The sequence below is a fragment of the Suricata suricatta genome, chromosome 3 (genome assembly GCF_006229205.1).
Source record: "Suricata suricatta isolate VVHF042 chromosome 3, meerkat_22Aug2017_6uvM2_HiC, whole genome shotgun sequence".
Taxonomy (NCBI): domain Eukaryota; kingdom Metazoa; phylum Chordata; class Mammalia; order Carnivora; family Herpestidae; genus Suricata; species Suricata suricatta.
The window spans coordinates 54,635,314-54,655,279 of NC_043702.1; the positions used below are offsets into that span (position 1 = coordinate 54,635,314).

General features: G+C 37.3%; 1 protein-coding gene across 2 annotated transcripts in view; it reads right to left on the reverse strand.

Annotated features, from left to right (window-relative positions):
* Window positions 1-18,369, reverse strand: part of MTX2 (metaxin 2) — a 62,562-nt gene extending 44,193 nt beyond the window's left edge. For both annotated transcript variants that reach the window (XM_029934347.1, XM_029934346.1), the window contains exon 1: window positions 18,135-18,369. In XM_029934347.1, coding sequence (XP_029790207.1) covers window positions 18,135-18,174 — 40 coding nt within the window. In that variant the 5' untranslated portion in view covers window positions 18,175-18,369. The remainder of the gene's footprint in view (window positions 1-18,134) is intronic.
* Window positions 18,370-19,966: the final 1,597 nt, after the last annotated feature.

Genomic DNA, 19,966 nt, shown 5'->3' on the forward strand with positions numbered 1-19,966 from the left:
CATTATCATTTTGCACATTATGTTGTCAGTCCTATCCTCAGAGAAGCTTTCAGTTACCACCCCAATAGTACAAATACTCTCTTTGTGAGTTGAATAGCATGCAATATCCTTTGTACCACTTATCAAAGGCAACATTTTTACACTGATTTGAGGACTACCTGATTGTTCATCCCCCCCTACTAGAACATAAACACCATGAATCCAGTGTTCACTTCTGGTCTTTGCTTACTACTTCATCCATGGAACGGAGCACCTAATAGGCAATCAGTAAATGTTGGCTGAATAAATGTTTTTATTATTACCATTATCAGTACTGTTATTATTCTGTACTGTTTGGGTTAAGAATGCAGAAGACAAGATAAAGAAAGTACAAAACATGGCCAAAAAGGAAAAACTTTACCAAGTAAACTTTAAAACTACAACCAATAAATAACGCAAATACAAAACTGCTTAAACTGGCAGAATCTAATTCTATAAACTTACCTACACACTGACCCTAAACCTGGAAATCTGTTTGTTTCATATCAAATATATAGTTCCCATTTGATATTACTCTTGTAGCATTCCTACAAGGAACACAAGGCCTACCATTAGCTGACAAGTCATCTCAATACTCCCCTTTCCACATCCTACAACTCTAACCCAGGTGTTACCACTTTTTAAAATCTAATCCCCACCAATAAAATATTTCAGGTCCAAATATTTCAGGTCCAAATAGATTTAGGAATCAAAGGGCTGGTATTCCTCAGCTAATAAATCATGCACGTTAAAAAGCATACCTTAAAAAAGAAAACGGTTAAAAAATAAATTGAAGTCCAAGCTCCAATACTTTCTTGCTATATGTCCAAGGACTATCTTAACATAACATAGGGTAGATACACGTCACTCCACTTTGGAAAACACTCCTCTAATTAAATAACTAGTTATTTGACATTTTAGCAAGGCCCAGCTGCTCACATACCCTTGAACAAAGTAGAGTCCTCCTCTACTCTAGTGAAATCATCTTTTTTGACTATGAAAAGAAAAAGCTGGAAAGAACACACAAATTACCTGGGCAGGGGGGCGGGGGGAATCTTTACAAGACCATCATAACCCACCAGAATACTTAATGCTATATACTTCATGCTTTCTCTCACCTGTGTGATTCTGTTCAACTTACGCCCCTCTGGACAGAATACTCCCTTCACCACCAATACCCACATCCTATATGTTTTGCAACACCAAGTTTAAATGCCACCTACACCAAAAAGGCTTTTGAAGTGAACAAATCTAATTTCTTTTATCTATAATGTCCATACTGTCAATACCTTCTCTCTCTTTCTAAGATGTAAGTTCCTAGAATACAAGAAAAAAAAATCCTATGATCCTAAGATTATTTATTAAAGTCTTGGCTTCTCAATTGCTCCAAATTGAATGTGGCATTATAGTAATATATGCCAAAATATCAAATATAAATTAAGCTAAATTTAATTTTTTTGTCTGAGTGTCATTAAAGCTAATATCCTAAAGCTAATATCAAAGTAAAACTACCCACCTTTCAGAAATTCTTTCACAATAAGAAACTACTATATCATTTTCATAATAGCAATTACTATGGTACTTAGTGACCACATTAATTATCTAAAACCAGAATGACTTCTTATTCCCTAGCAAAAGACCCATGAAAGTTTTTTATTATTTTTATAAAGAAAAAAACATATTCCTATTCTATCAAAAAAATCGAGAAATAAAGCAAATATCAGAGCACCTCATAACTAAGTTTCTATCTGATTAACATTATTAAAAGTCTTTTACCTACTTAGCCTTTTATCTATTTTCCAATTGTGCAGAGGCAAAATTGCCATAGTTATTTTACATTTAGAGCCTTTTTTAAAACCAGAAGCAAAGGAGATGCCTCTCAAAGTTTCAGTCTTCAGTGGAATGGTGAGGGTTTTTTAATTGAAATGAGTGTTTTTAAATTTTTCAAAGAAATTTTCTCTATTCTTGTAAGTATTTATGTTGGAGGAAAACAAAGTTTAAAAAAAAAGGAGAGGATACATACTCTTGGACTTTCGAAAGCTGTAAGATAAAATAAACAAAACCATAAATAGTGTTAGAAATATATGCAGGGTAAAACAATACCCACAGCCCTCCAAAACACATTATTTGCTTCTCATTTAATTATCTTTAAAGCATCTACTATTTTTAAGCTTTATCAACCAACACAACATAACAACACCAAAAAAATCAATATTCTTTACTACTAGTCCATTATAACTTTTAGAGAAATGACTACAGGTCTGTAACTTCACATATAGCTATCCCTATGGCTCTTGCAGATGCTATATTTTACCTGCAGTTAAACTATTCTCTCAAGTATCAAGGTAGGTCATTCCGGGGGCGATGTTCTATCTATGTCATTCAATACAGAGTATTTCACGGTATGAAAGTGCTATGACCTAATAAACATCTCTTGATGATCTAATCTAAGGGGACAAGAGAAGGGCCATGGAAAGAAGTGCCCTCTTGTTGTTTTTTTAAGTTCTGCATTCTTAATACACAACATGACTCTTCTGGCATATGAATGTAGGTGAAGGCATAATTTGTAGAATAATAGACACTAATATTACATGCTGCTTCAGTACTGTCATATTTCCAATCCATCAAATTGATTAATGCTATAATAACTCTACACAACCCTATCATTTGTGCACTAATGAAGTCAAACCCAATATATCCTTAGGCAACTAAATTCCAAAAGCTCCTGGATGTCATGTCTTCAGCTTCCTAAGACTATTTAGACAGTGTTATACAAAAGGAGTAAAAACATGTGTAGCCTATCTCTAAATTTGGATGGCATTCTGCCAAAGGTATGAATGCAAATACTACTGAGATAACAAAATACTCAAAAAGCATTTGGCAGCTCATAAACATGGACAAGTTACGGCAAGACATACAGAGAAAAGAAGGAAATAAGTTTACTAGTTTGACATAAATACTAGGCTGATGATCTGCATGATATCACCACAGACATCTATCAAGTTTCCGGCAGTTATGATATAAAGTCTTCATTTAAAATACATTTTTAAGATGTTTAAAGTATGATGACATGGGACATCATCAAAACTAGAATCTTAAAAGCCATGTGTTAGATTTAACAGCAATGTTTCCTGCAGACGATATTACAGTTCAGAGATAATACTATATCCTAGAAAATACTGATCATGAAAGTATTCCCCTGAGCTACTGTTTCACAGGATATGTTTAATGACACTACACAAGGTGTATAAGCAGGAAGTGACCCTTCCCATAAAAAGAGTTTAAAACCATTGTGCCATCACCCAACAGTCAGAGATCAATGTTCATGTCCATAAACCTGAAAAAACTGGCAGGTAAGCATTTTGTAACATAGTAGTAAGGCTACTGTCTTAATCCATTTGGGCTGCTATAACAAAATACCACAGACTGGGGGGCTTATAAACAAACAACAGAAATTTCTCACAGTTCTGGAGGCTGGAAGTCCAAGATCAGTATGCCAGCATAGTCAGATTGTGGTGAAGGTCTTCTTCTGAGACTCTACCTGCTGACATCCTGTTGTGTATATACATGGTATAAGGAACTAAGGAGCACTCTGGGATCTCTTTTACAGGGGCAATTAAAATGACCCAAAGTGACAGCATGTGAATGAATGATACAGTAAAATTACTATCCAAGGCAACTGGGTTCTAATAACCTGCCATTCAGAAAGCAGAGAACAAAAAACAAAACAGATTGAAAATGCAAGAAAACTAGCAGAGGGCAGAACTTCCCCCTTCACAACAAAAGTTAGAACGCACATGAAAGTAGAGAATAATGAGAATCTATCTCCTTCTGGTCTAAAACTTCTACCTAGGTAAATAATGATAATGATGACAATGGTGATAACAGCTAAGATTCCAAGACACCTAAAGCTTATATCCAGAATACATAAAGATCTCTTACAACTCAATAATAAAAAACAAATAACACAATTTTTTTTAATGGGCATAAGATCTGAACAGACTTTTCTCCAAAGGGGATAGATGAATAACCAACAACCACATGAAAACATACTTAATATCATTAGTCATTAGAGAAATCCAAGTCAAAACCACAATAAGGAGATACCACTTCACACCCACAGAATGGCTATCATCAACAAGATGGGGGGGGGCGGGGAAGGACAGAAAATAAAAAATGTTTAAAATATGTAAAGAATTTGGAACACACACACACTGCTGATGGGAATATAAAAAGTTCAGCAGTTTCTCAAAATGTTAAACACAGAATTACCATATGACTCAGCAACTCTACTTTTAGGTATTCACCCAGGAAAAATGGAAAAAAACCATATATCCACATAAAGACTTGTACATGAACATTCACACCAGCATTATCCTCAATGACAAAAAGTGTAAACAATCCAAATGACCATCAACTGACGAATGAACAAACTATGGTATACCCATATAAAAGAATAGTGTTTGGCAATGAAAAGGAACCAAATGTTGGTATATGCTACAAAAGGAATGAACTTCAAGTGAATTATGCCCAGTAAAAGATGCCAGTCATTAAAGAAAACAAATTGTATTACTCCATTTATATAAATGTTCAGAATAGGCCAATCTACAGAGAGATGGAGTAGATTAACGGTTGATTCAGGCTAGGAATAAGAAATGACTGTAAATGGGCAAGAGATTTCTTTTAGGAGTGACGGAAATGGTCTAAAATTAGACTGTGGCAATAATCACAACTCTGTAAATATCTTTTTTAAAAAATCACTGAGGGGCGCCTGGGTGGCTCAGTTATTTAAGCATCCAATTCTTGATTTTGGCTCAGGTCATGGTCTCACAGTTCGAGCCCATCAGGCTCTGTGCTGGCACTGCAGAGCCTGCTTGGGTCGAGATTCCATCTCACCGTCTCTGCCCCTCTCCAGCTCGTGCTCTCTCTCTCTCAAAATAAATAAACACTTAAAAAATTACTGAATTGTATACTTTAAATGGTATATAAACTAAACTTCAATAAAGTTGAGGTAAACAAAATTTTAAGACTCCTACTGTATCTATTGTGTGCTTAAGTGCCTGACACGTTAACTATCTCACAACTTTATGAAGTATATACTATTATTATTATCCCTAATTTATAGCAAGAAAACTGAGACACAAGCATAGGTAATATACCCAAAGTCACAGTGTTAATAAGTGACAAGACCCGAGATCTGACCCAAGGTAGTCTGGCTCCAGTCCGCGGACACACAACTGTATTAGCTAACAACTTACACAGCCCACAAATAAACATTCTCGGGTAATAATTAAATATTACAATTAAAGTAACTATAGTCATCCTACAGCAGTGGTTCTCAACCCTTATTATGTAAGAATCATCTGTGGAGCTTCATAAAATTATGTATTTCCATCAAACCTTAAACTCCGAGATTCTGATACCATATAGAGATGAGGACCAAAAACTCAAACATGCCATAAGCACTCCCAGTAAATCTGATGTAGATGGTCTGTAAATACCACAAAAAAACTGATGGTCTCTGGGACACAGAATGCACCTGACAGAAGATTAAGTTCTTTTCACCTCTTTCAGTCATTTGCCTCGGAGTATGTGGTAGAGAGGCTCTGTATACATTAATTTTATTCAAGATTTCTGCCCATCTTATTCTACTTAAAAATTTGCACATATGGCTTAAAGCCACATTTTAAAACATGTCTTAGTAACATGTTGCAATTTTACAGTGTTCCCGAGTAAGCCTTTAAGATTAATGAACAGAATCATCACTTATTTTGGAACCAAAGTGGTCAAATGATAGTTTTTCCATTAGATGTAATCAATAAGGAAAGTAAAATTAAGTTAGTCCTTATGAGACTTGAACATGAACCATCTAAATCTATGTGAAACTGGAGATCAATTTCAAAATGGCATTCAAGAATCAATTTCATAAAACTAACAAACTTCTGGAGGTTAACAAGGGTTAGAAAACTAATTCACAGCATCAACAAGCCAATAACTGAAGCTAAAGTGAATACAAGTTCAATTTTAAACCTTCCATTCTTTCTTAGTAAGTACACGTATTATCATCCAAATGGTCATGTTTAGATTTTGTCACATTATTAAAATAATCAGCCATTTGTCATTAATTTCCAATAAAAAGGAGGTCAACTACATGTGATCATAAACAGACATGAACCTTATAGCTAGGACCCAGGATTGGAATTCTCTTTTAAAAAATGGTACCTGGGGCACCTGGGTGGTTCAGTTGATTAAACCTCCACACTTGATCTAGGCTCAGCACATGATCTCACAGTTGGTGAGATCAAGCCCCACATCATGCTGTGTGCCGACTGTGAAGATTTTCTCTCCCTCTGCCTCTCCCCAGCTCACACACACATTCTTCTTTCTCTCTCTCGGTCTCTCAAAATAAATAGACATTAAAAAAAAAAAAAGATATACTACTATATGGAAATTATCTGTTTCAAGGGTGCCTGGGTGGCTGAGCATCCGACTCTTGATTTCTGCTCAGGTCACAATTCCACGGTTGTGGGATTGAGTATCCTGTTGGGCTCTGTGCTGAGTGTGAAACCCGCCTAAGATTCTCTCCCTCTCCCTTTGCCCCTCTCTCCCACTCATATTCTCTCTAAAATTAGAAAGAAAATAAAATAAAATAAAAGGAGAAGAAAAGAAAAGAAAAGAAAAAAGAGAAAAGAAATTATCTGTTTCAATGGATGTGTCCTGCATAAGAATGAAAGTTCACCAAAGGTAACAACTGTTTTTACTCTTCTATGTCAGCCAGCATCTAGCAGAGGACCTAACACAAATTAAGTACTCATCCTAACACATACTCTATAGAAAATCAAGCAGGTCTTTTGCAGTCTAAGGCCTGAAAGACATCTGACAGCAAAAAGTTGCTGTAACTCTGGAAATAAAACCAACAAACAAAATTAAGGAATAACACCTCAAAAATGTGAACTAAATTCAACAGTAAAAACTCATAAAGTCATTTTCTCTCCAAATTGTTTAATGGTTCCTACGGTGCACAACCCAATCATCTATGGAGGTTTTAAAAATATCCTTGCCCTAGAGCTGTCTTTAACCTTCATATATAACAGACCTTTGGTGAGAAAAACGGAACATGTGTGCAAGGGCATGGATAAGTTGAGAAATGCCATGCAAGCAAGCATGGCTTGTTACAGAGCTCCACAGATAACTGATCGTAATGTGAACCCTACCCCCTTTACACACCATTCTACCCACACCCACATCCCATCCACCCCTACCGCATTTTAGAACCTCTATTAGTTCATGAATGGGACTAGTCAGCTCCCAGATTTAAATAAAAGACTCCGCTGGCCCCTCTACACAACTATATTACCAACTTGTTTCCCACGGCATCTTATATTTCTTATAGACAGCCACGACAATATATCCTGTCCTAGAAGCTCTTCTAGAACCTCACCAACACCCCCACCTACCCCAAGAAGTAAAATCTAAATCCCCTCCCCTGGATTCTGGGGAGACTTGTAACTGTTGTGACTGACAGAATATGGTAGAAGTGATGCTTCAAGACTTCCAAGGCAGAGTCACAAAAGGTGATGCATCTTCTCCCTTGGCAGCCTGAACACATGCCTTTGGAGAGCCGAGTAAAATGTCTGACCTCTCTATGGCCTCCAGGCTCTGAGGAAGCCCAGGCCACATGGAGAGGCCATGCATAAATATTCCAGAAGACAATCACAGCTGAGTTCCTAGTCAGCAATTTTTAGACACATGAGTGAAGATGCTTCTAGATGTTTCTAGCCTCCAACTGCTGGATCACCCCTAGCATTTGAGTCTTTCCAGTTGAGCAGCCAGACACTGTGAGGTAGACACAAGCAATCTCTCCAGTGGTCTGTCTGAATTATTGACCCATAGGATCCATGAACATAATAAAATGGCCGTTTTACATCCCTAAATTGTGGCGTGGTTTGAATACAATAGTAACTGAACAGTTAGAGTTTTGATAGTTACTATTAGTCACAGATCTATCATTAAAGACAGAATTAAATATTAATCCATCTGACGCCTCAGAATTCCCTCTGTTCATCTAAATCAGATTCCTGACCACATCACATTTATAAATCCCACTTCCCTGCTTCGGGCATGGATTCTGATATTTCCACCTTCCCTCTAGTCATTCCATTTTATTAATCCATTACCTTGAAACTTTATCTTCCTGAAATCTCACTCTCCAGCTTCCTGACCACATTACTGCTGCCTGACCTCCAGTCCCCAGAATTTGGAACCCAGTGACTACAATGGCTTACTTCCATCAGAAACTCTGGTCTGTTGGCAGTTACTACATTATTCAGGAAATGAGGAAAAAAAGAATCCAAGAGAAAAATGATTTAAGTAGGCTAGCCAAACTCAAAGCTTACCATAATCTTTTCATAAAAAGCAGACTAATAAAGCCATTTACCTATGATACAAAGATAATCCAAAACAGTAAATAATGAAACATACTTTATATCTGTCTTTAAACTGCACTCCATGATTTCTAAGACAGTATCTCCCTTTCTAAATATTTAAGATTAAAATTATTGTACCTTCTCCAAATAGCCACCACACGATAGTATGGAAAAATCAGTGACAAGATGGAGAAATTTGTTTGAGAAGAAAATACATCAAGAATAATTCATAATGTCAACAAAAAAAATAAACTACCACATATGTACCTAACATTACATAACCAATTCTCATCCACCAGCCAAACTAGGTCATCAAATTGATGAATAGTAAAAATTACAATGATAACAATGCCTTATGAAAAAAAGAAAGTAGCTTTTATTTTTACATTCTTACTGACATATAATCTTCTTTTAATTTATAAAATGAGAAAATCAGAAACTTCTCATTCGTGATGCCAAAACATTCTGCTATAATGCAAAGGCTAACAATCAAAAGAAAAGGAGGTCAAAAGGCCAGATCATTAAAGCATCAGCTGCCAATACTAACTTACAGAAATAAATGCTGGAGTAATGATAGCCCTCTTCGGGTCTAACAAATGATACAATTTATTTGTATGAAGTTCTAGTCGATGTTCTAGTTTGAACAGGTAATGAGATTCCATTACAATATCTAAGGATACTGTATCCTCTGGAATAAATAAACCAAACAAACTTTTTTGAAAATCCTACTGCAGATTAAGTCATGAAGAAACTTCATTGGTTTATAAAACTTCTTAAAGATAAAAACATATAATCAGCACAAAAACACAGCAAAGTGTATAAGCACAATGAAATGCTTTTTACGGTTTCTATTTTGCTAACGCAGTTACAGTTAATGGGAATTGCCATGACAAAATGATTGTTTTTATGAAAAGAACCCTCTTTACCACTAACCAATCAAACTTCATTTTTATTACTGATGTAGAAAAGTTCAAAACCATGATTCATTTTTAGAGAGTACAAAAATAAGAAAAGTGTTCAAGAATAGAGTAAGGATCATTTACAAAGCAATAAAAAATTAAAACATGCATTTCTCTTACTGGCAAGGCAAATATTTCTACACATAAATGTCTGTAGCTCAATTTGCTGAATATTATTACTTCTGTCTTTTAACAAAAAATGAAAGGCCTGAATTTAATATCTTATCACCACTTGGTATTTTCAGTCCATCTCATAACTGCTCATCAAGAAATGTAAAAAATGTTTGAAAAATGTTAAAAAGTTTGATTTTTTTTTTCAATTTTCACTCAAATATGGAAGGCTTGAGCTAACATTAATAACTCAAAAGTCTTCACAGAAATAATACTAGGAAATCTTTATGGGGTACCCATCACCAAAATCTTTTAAATTAAAAACTAAAAGTCATGTCATTTCAGAGCACGGAATGTTAATAAAGCAAACAAGAAAATTAAAACACATTATAATTAACTATGGACTACTTCAAGGTCAGAAACTTTCAAGTTATCTTAACATCATATCAAAGCTTTCTAAAAGACAACAACAGGCTGCCTCTAGAATTTGGTTTCTATTCATGAATATAAGTATGATACAATAAAATAGGCCACACTGATGTCAATAAATTGTACTTCGCCTCTAACCTGAAGTATAACCTATTCTGTCTTTGCTTTGCTTCTCCATCTGCCCCTACAATCTCACCTTCACAGGCTCCAAGGTGATAAGGACTATAGTGTGAGACTATTTGTGTGACTAATATGACTGAAAGAAGATTCTCAGAAATGTGATGGCCAGTTCAAAACACCTCAATAATTCCTCAGTGCCTTCCTCAATACTGGAGATTCCTCAGAATACTAAGTGAAAATAACTAACAAAATATCTTTATTTTCAAGAACAAAAAAGTTGAACACAGTATATATTTTCAATTATCTGCTACAACTGTCATCATTAGATAGTCAGGCATGCAGATATAAGAGCTTTGACTATCATTTTCTTCATTCTCAATAAACCCTGTGAGCAACAGCAACAGTTCGATTTTACTTTTAAACTATGTTTTCCACTTAGAAACTCTAGTACCCTTCTGAACTGCTTTCAAAGTCCACATTTCCTAGTACTTACATGGAAGAGGGATGAAACAGAAAATACTTTGCTGCTGATATAAAAACAAAAGGTTGTAAGGCGCCTGGGTGGCTCACTAGATTAAATGTCCAACTCTTGATTTGGGCACTGCACTGGGCACTGTGCTGACAGCATGGAGCCTGCTTGGGAGTCTCTCTCCTTCTCTCTCTTTCTCTGCCACTCCCCCACTCATGGTCATTCTGTCTCTTTCAAAATAAATAAACTTTTTTTAAAAAGTAAACATGCCTGTTTTGATAATCCTTTCATGATGCTTAGAAATGGATCCCATGGAACCCATAAAACGACTTTCCCAGATCATACTATAAATTAATGCTACTGCTAGGATGAAGTTATTAATAAACTTAAATAATTAAGCACCCACATGTCCACAAAGATAAATGAAATATTGAAAGTCTTCTTTTATCCTTTATATAGTTTACTGAGCTTCTAAATAAAGAACAGAACAGATACTGTACTGATTTCAAAAGATTAATAATTATAGTATGATGAAATTAACTGATATGCTTAAAATACAGAAAGGCAATGGTGAAGTAATAAGGTCATTCAGAAAGATGATATAGGCTTATTAAAAATAAAGATACTCTGGACAACATGCTGTCCAAAATGCCAATAGGCTAACATTACCAATGGAACATCCTCAAAGGCTCTCAGGCAATAAAAGTAGTAACAAAAACTATCACGTATTGAACATTACCATGTATCAAGGTAATGATATACGCACCATGTATACGAGGTGCTTAATATATATTATAAAACATATAATTCCCTTGTACAAATAAGGAAACTGTGGCTGGAACAGTCTGCCCCAAACCACAGAACAAAAGGGAGAGCTGAGCTTAGAACTCAGTTCTGTCTCACTCTAATGGCCCAGCTCCTAATCTTTATATTCTGTTACCTAATGGAGCTTCAATTTCCTCATCTAGAAAACAAGAATAATGTCTATCAAACAAGATTATGGGTGCCTGGGAGGCCCAGTCAGTTAAGCGTCCAATTTCAGCTCAGGTCATGATTCACAGTTTTTGAGTTCGGGCTCTCTGCTGTCCATGCAGAGCCCACTTCGGATCTTCTGTGTCCCTCTCTCCCTCAAAAAGAAAATAAACATTAAAAAAAATGTTTTAAACAGGATCAAATTGTTAATATTAGCAATCATGTATGTCAATCATCTAGAACAGAGGCTCAAAAAAGGACACTTACAGTATCTCAGATACAAGGCTAAGTTAAGCATTATTCTTTTCTTATCATCTTTAAAAAATTTTTAATTATCTTCACTATTTTGCAAATAAAAAACCTAAGACTTAAAAAGGCAAGTAATTTACCCAAGGTCACATTTAGTGAGTAGCCAGGTCTGACTTACTCCAAAGTCCACAAGTGTAAAAACAGGGTGAAAGAAGTGATTAACTGATTGATGGGCCACCTGGATGGCTCAATCCGTGGGGCATGTGACTCTTGATCTTGGGGTTTTAAATTCAAGCTCCACCTTGGATGTGGAGATTACTTAAAAACAAAATCTTAAAAAAAAGAAGTGACGGACACTGTGAGAGATTTCTGCTGCTTAGGGCTCAGTAGCTCTCTCTCCTTTTGTGTGGATCTGGTGGCTCTGTGGAGCTCCAAAGCCTGGAGCCACTCCCTGCACGGGAATAAGCAAGAGAGTCAGGCCTGTCCATCACAGCACTCCATCCTTTTGGCTCCAGTGACTGCTCCAAATGTGCTCACACAACCCAAGTGGGGATACTCAGCCATCCTATAGGATGTATTGGAAAAAGTTTGCCATAAAACAAATAAAACAAAATAAAAAAACAAGCAAATGAATACTGAAAATACAGATTATTATAAAAGATTTTGAAAATGATTCAATATCCAGGACTACTTTTGCTCCCTCTTCCAAAGTTCTAAATCTAGCATATCATCATCTAGAGATCCAACCTAGTAATTCAAAAATTTAAAAATTTAAAAATTTAAATTAAAAATTATAATTTACCCTTCCTTTCAATATTATTAAGTAACAAAAACAATTCAAAATCCTCTTCCACTTTAAGAAATGTATCCAAGGAAACTATTCAGGAGATACACAAATATGTCTATGAAAGCACCATTCACATCAGAGAAAAATCGTATATACCAGTGATGCCATTAGGATACACCAACTTGGCTAGACTGAACTACATTTGCCAGAATTCTTTCTACTGTTATTGATTACGGTAAGCAACAAGGGATATTTTCTAGCAGACTCTGGGAAGACAAAAGAGAAGCAACAGCCATTTTTAACACATAAATTCCCCCATTTAGCCAAACACTAAATTACATGCTCCTGTGAAGGGATTTTGCAGATACAAATAAAGTCCCTAATCAGTTAACTTTACATAAAGGGGGATGGGGCACCTGGGTGGCTTAGTTGGTTAAACGTCCAACTTCAGCTTAGGTCATGATCTCACGGTCCACGGGTTCAAGCCCCGCGTCAGGCTCTGTGCTGCAGCACAGAGCCCAGAGCCTGTTCTGGATTCTGTGTGTCTCTCTGTCTCTGCCCCTCCCACGCCCATGCTCTGTCTGTCTCTCAAAAATGAGTAAATGTTAATAAAAATTTTTAAAAGGGGGGATCATCTTGGGTGTGCCCAGTTTAATCTGCCGGACGTCTTTAAAGAAAGGGCCTGTGAGTTCAGACACTGCAAGCAGCCCCCGCTGCATGTGCCCTTTCCTCCTCCTGGATCTCCCACTCCTGGCTATCTGCCTTGTGAACATGGTCCTTGGTTGGCCCACTTGCCCCACACACAGCATAAGCCAATTCCGTGTGTGTGTGCATGCAGGTGTGTGTAGACATACAGATATAAGGCTCAGAGCTAGAGCCAAAGGTATAGCTAGAGATCAAAATCCTACAGCTTCTGCTTCTCTGGTTGAACTAATACAACACCCTAAATTCCCACCAAAATAAGACTTGGTAAGTACGTTATGATTTCTTCATTACAATGAAGTACTATGTAACCACTGAAAATGATGATGAATAATTCCATTTGCAGACATGGAAATAGATCTCAATGATATATGACAAAACGGATTACAAAAAAGTATGTACATTCTATAATTTATGTTTCATTTGTTTTTTAATTAAGAAGCAGAAAAGACGATAGCTCTGCTTACCAAAGTTTTAATGATGAAGGTGAAACTTTAAAGTCTTAATCTGGGTGTTAACGATTTTAGGTGATTTTTACTTACTTCTTCATATTCTTTTGGATTATTGTCTATAAGGCCATTATCATAATTATTATGAGAAAAAAAGGAAAAAACCAAACAGTTCTCATTTGACAGGAAAAAAATATAAGATACATCTACAGGTTAAAATGTGCCCTGAGTCTTAAGGGACAAACAAGAGTTACATAAGCAAAGTGGGCATTTCAAGCAGAGGGCAACACATGCCAAAGATGAACTCTACAAATAGTTCAGAAAGGTGAGAATGTAAGAGTGACAAGAGATGAGGCTAAAGAGATGGACTAACTTATGACAGGTCTTATTTCACTCCACCTGCTAACAATAGGGAACTAATGAAGCTGTCAAAACAATAGGCATATTTGCATTTTAAGAAAGTATCAGTAGGGTGCCTGCGCGGGTCAGTCATTTAGGAGTCCCACTTCTGCTCAGGTTATGATCTCAAAGTTGGGGTGAGAGGGTCCAAGTCCCACATCCAGCTCTGTGCTGACAGCTCAAAGCCTAGAGCCCGCTTCAGATTCTGTGTCTCCCTCTCTCTGTCCCTCCCTGCCCCCTTCTATCTCAAAACTAAGTAAATGGGGGCACCTGGGTGGCTCAGTCGGTTGGGCGTCTAACTTCAGCTCAGGTCACGATCTCACGGTTCATGGATTCGAGGCCCACATTGGGCTCTGTGCTGACAGCTAGCTCAGAGTCTGGAGCCTGTCTTCTGATTCTGTGTCTCCCTCTTTCTCTGACCCTCCCCTGCTCGTGCTGTCTCTCTCTCAGAAATAAATAAAACATTTAAAAAACATTTAAAAAAAAACTAAACATTTAAACAATAATAAGGCTCTCAGGAATATCACAGATAGATAAAAGACACCTTTAAATATTTCTGAAATATCAGTATATTGGCTCACACCCACTGAAAGGAAGAATAAGCACACTGTTAAATACACTAAAAAGTAAAGCTCTCAACTACAAAACCAGATTCAGAACATTTATTGTATTTATTTTTGTATTTATTGTATTTATATATTGTATTTATAATAGGACTAAGCTCTTGAGGCTGATGTCTTCCAAGAAAACCATATTATTACCAAAAATAGAATATTCTGAATAGTTGGCAGATTTGAGTCACACTAAAAGTCACTTACAAGTCAAACATAGAGTTTCATATAAATTGTAATTTTGGTCACCCTTATTTCACTACTCGCCCAAATACAATCTTTTAAATTTTTTAAATTATATTGTTTAGACTACACAAGTAAAATATTCTCACTATAACAATCCAAACATTTGAAAATGTGCCTCCTCCACCCTCATCAACTCCCTACCCTTATTACTCTGAAATTACAAGTTAAAATTAGTTGAATATTCTGTTTTTCTTTTTAATATGTTTTAAGGTTTATTAATTTTTTTAAAAAAATTTTAATGTTTTACTTATTTTTGAGACAGAGAGAGACAGCATGAGCAGGGAGGGGCAGAGAGAGAGGGAGACACAGAATCTGAAGCAGGCTCCAGGCTCTGAGCTAGCTGTCGGCAGAGCCAGAGGTAGGGCTCGAACCCACGAACGTGAGATCAGGACCCGAGCTGAAGTCGGAGGCTTAACTGACTGAGCCACCCAGGCACCCCTGAATATTCTGGTTTTCTGTGCTTGCTTACATAAACATATACATATTTATATAGGGTTTATTTAACAACAATGGGGTTCATACAGTATACATATTATGCTATAATTTGATTTTATTTAAGGCAATCACAAATTTCAAGCCAATATATTTAACAGGTGTATCTTTTCATTTCTAGTATTTGTAATAATGTGGGCATACCATAATCTGGCATACAGTTAGGACATTTCTCGTTTCTTGCTATTAAAAATTTATGCTATAATGAATATTGCTGTATATTGCTTTAAATAACAGTCCTTATATTTTTATCAGATAAATTAATTCCCTGATAAGTTTCTGGATCAAAGGATGGTATTTTAATAAATATTGTTATATTAAGTTCTCAAAAAGTAGTAGTAATTTAAAGGCTCACCAATAGTTTGAGGGTAGATGTTTTCCCCCATGTCTCTGTCAGTACTAGAAATTACCATCTTCATTTTTGCGTATGAGATGGAAAAGTAACTACTTTCATTGACAGAGAGCATCTATTCATACATTCATTGTCCATTTGCATTTCCCCTTTGTGAACTGCCTGTTCCTAGCCTTTACCCTTGATTCTACTGATATTATCATTAATTTGTAGACACTTACGTTTTTTATCATATAAAGCTTTTTAAATTTTTCTGCAATCAAATCTGCCAATTTTTTCTCCCAAGGATTCTGGATCCTGTGTCTTGCTTAGGCTTCCTTTGCTACCCAAGATGATTGAAATTATCTCCTATATTTTCTAACTATGTTATTAAAATTTGGTTTTTGTCCTCATTTTACATTTAAATCTTTAATTCATTTGGAATTTATTCTCGTGGTGTTATAACTTAGGAACTGCCAACAGCATTTATTGAATTATCGATCTTTAAATGCCTCCTTCTAGAGTAATAATAGATCATTACAAATAGCTAAGATGACAGATTAGAATTTCTAGGAATTCTTAAGTTTTACTAACTGAAACAAAATTCCAAACTCATTGAAAGTTTACTAAAAGATATTTATCATTTTCTCTTTGGAAATCACATATTGAAATACAAGCATACAGTATACCAGTGTCAGCATACAATATGAAATGGCCAATTTTTTTAACACGGCAAAAATAGAAATTAAATCAATGATCTAACTTTTTAACATAATGGTAAAAAGAGAAATAATCATTGCTTGAAATCTTAAGATTATTCACTCATTCAGGTCACAAATTCTATTAGCACCAATTAACATGTGTTCAGGATACAACGGGGGACAAAACAAGTAGATAGATCCCTACTTTCATGAAGCTTGTAATCTAGTGAGGGCTTCCCTCACTGCGAGAAATCAATGCATTTAAGTGAAAAAGAAAAAAAGAAATGTATGTTCACACAAATGGAATAAAAAACATTTTACAAATTTTATGACACATTCAGTACTTTCGATTTCCAAGATATGACTTCATTTTATTTTATTTTTTTAATGTTTATTTATTTTGAGGGAGAAAGAGAGACAGAGCATGTGCTGGGGAAGGGCAGAGAGAGACAGAGCATGTACTGGGAAAGGGCAGAGAGAGAAGGAGACACAGATTTCAAAACAGGCTCCAGGCTCTGAGCTGTCAGCACAGAGCCCAACATCGGGCTCGAATTCAGGAACTGTGAGATCATGACCTGAGCCAAAGTCGGACACTCAACTGACTGGGCCACCCAGGTGCCCCAATATGACTTCATTTTAAATGTACCTATTTATCCTGGTAACTGTCTTTCTACTCATGCTGAAAATAACTGCTGGGAAGTTAGATTAACTCCATTTAAGGATTAAGTATCCCATCAATACACACATACAATAGAAATGTCTAGTCTCCTCACGTCCTCAACAATATTTCTTTCATAACAGTAAATAAGAACCTCGAAAAGAGAAAACATAAATCTATTTACATCAGCTACATTCAATCCATCAAATCAAAGGTATTTCTAAAAAATATAGGTAGGGGCTCCTGGATGGCTCAGTCAGTTAAGCATCGGACTTCTGCTCAGGTCATGATCTCAGAGCTGGTGAGTTCAAGCCCTATGTCAGGCTCTGTGCTGACAGCTCAGAACCTGGAGCCTGCTTCTGATTCTGTGTCTCTGCCCCTCCCCAACTCATGATCGCTCGTTTGCTCTAGCTCTCTCTCTCAAAAATAAACATTTAAAGAAATTTTAATAAATAAATAAAATAAAAAATATATGTAGATTGACTTTTCAATGAATCCTGCAGACCTAGCAAATGGCAATATTGTGTTGCTAGGAGAGAAGCAAGAACTTCGGTGACTCTTCAATAACATTAGGTAACAAGAGCAACTCATTCGTGACAATCACCTTAAACTTCAGGTCCAACGAGGAAGGATAACCCCACTTTGAGACTGAAGGAAGCCTTATAATACCTAGCCCCTGTAGCCACGACCCCTCATGCCAACCCACGACATCCTTCGGGTACCGCGGACCCCCTTGACCCAACTGGAGGGGTTCCAAAGTACTCCCACGAGAAGGAAGACGGTATTCCTGCCCCTGCTGGGTGATCTTGGCCAAGTGTCCCCTCCTCAGTTTTTTCAACCGTGAAACGAGGCTGGTACTCCGTGCCCGCCTCTATCCCCACGCCTGTGTTCTTCATCTAATGCCGCAAGGCTGAGGGAAAGCTGCAGCCCTAACCCGCACGCTGCTCCCCGCGACTGCCCCGCGCCACCCCCGCCTCCACCCGCAGCTCAGGCCACGCGCGCTACCTGCGATCTGCGAGACGAAGGCTTCCGCCACTAGAGACATGTCGGCTGGGCGGTCCTGCGCCCGCGGTTCCTGGTCCCCACGGCCCTTGGCTTCCTCTGGGCAACCCCGGCGTCACCTAGCTGCTACCAGGCCTGGCCCGGCTGAGTCTTGGATTCGCGCAGCCCACCTTGGCGGCGGCGGAAGCGGCGAGGACCCCAAGGTTACTGCCAGGCCCGGCTTGGAACTTCCGGCGCAGCTGACAGTAGCGCGAGAGCGCTTCCGCTGGCGCCGCTCCGCCCCCCTCCCTTGGCGCGCCGGGTTTCCTTGTGCAAGTCTCCGGGCGGCAGACAGGAGCGCAGGGGTGCTGGGTGCTTGGGTCCCCACTCCGGAAAAGGGGAACTCGGAAAAGAAGATCCCGGATTTTTTCAGTATCCTTTCTGTAAGTGAGAGTTTTGTAAGCAAGTAACATTTTTAAGTGCACCATACCAGGCACTTTAAAAAATGTATAAACAGCATTCTGTTTCATGTCAGCTTCTCAACAACCCGATAAGCCGGTATTGTTATAGCTATTTTAAGGATAAAGAAACAGACTTAGAGAGTTTAAACTATCTGCTCAGGGAGTATGATGAGGCCCAGATTCAAATCCACGTTAAATTTCCTCTATTCCACTATACTGCTAGGTTGATAAGTCCATGGACAGATATGAGTGTTTATTCTTTTATTGAAACGTGCTTGCCAGAGAGGAGGCTTGGCTAACACCTAAGCTGAGAGAGAGTGTGTCCTTCAAGTCTGTATACCCGAAATGAAGCTCAGCTTCCAGAATATGATACTCTAGTTTCACACATTTCTCTCTCTTTTTTTTTTTTTTTTTTTTTGAGGTGGGCGAGGGGGACAGGAAAAGGAGGAGATATTAAATCCGTAAGTGAATTTCTATACAGTGTAAACAAGCTAGACGTCTAAATTAAGGAAACATCAGAATATGTTACAGATTTGGAGGCATAAAGTATTACAAGTGAAACTGACCAGAGATCATCTGGGGAGCCAAAGCTCCTTTCGCTGATGAGAAATTCGTAACAGATTACCACAAACTAAATGGCATAAAACAACAGAATTTTATTCTTATCCAGTTTTAGAGGCTAGATGTCCAAATTCAAGGTGTCCACAGGGCCATGCTCTCTCTCAATACTCTAGGAAGAATCCTTCCCTACCTCTTTGTAGCTTCAGGTGGTTGCCAGCAATCTTTGTCGTCTTTGGCTTTTAGACACATCACTCGAATCTCTGCCTTCATCATCACATGATATGGAGTATGTTCATGTCCAAATTCTCCTCTTCTGACAAGGCCACTAGTCATTGGGTTAGGGTCTAAACGCATCCAGTATAGCCTCATATTAACTTTATTTCATGTGCAAACTCTCTATTTCCAAATAAGCTCACATTCACAGGTACCAGACATTAGAAACTTGAACATACCGTTCTTTTTTTTTTCTTTTTGGGAAAGGGAGGACACAATTCTACCCACTACACTAAATAACAAGTTTTTTAAGGATAAATCATCAGTTTGCATCAGCCTCTGAAACTAGGAAACTTGTTAAACTAGATTTAAAGTTACCCCAAAACTTAAATGAACATAAACACAGCAGTGTTTGAAGACACAGTATCTACTCATTTGCAGAGATTCAGAGTTAACGAGAGGATGAAAAAACAGGGTTTTTTTTTGGTTTGTGCTAAGGGAGATAACACCGATAGTAAAGAATGTACTACGCCCATGGGTAATAATGACGAGGAGAAATGAACTGTTCCAGGTATTGGGTGTGAAATGAAAGAAAAGCTTTCAATTCCTGTCTGTTTCTCT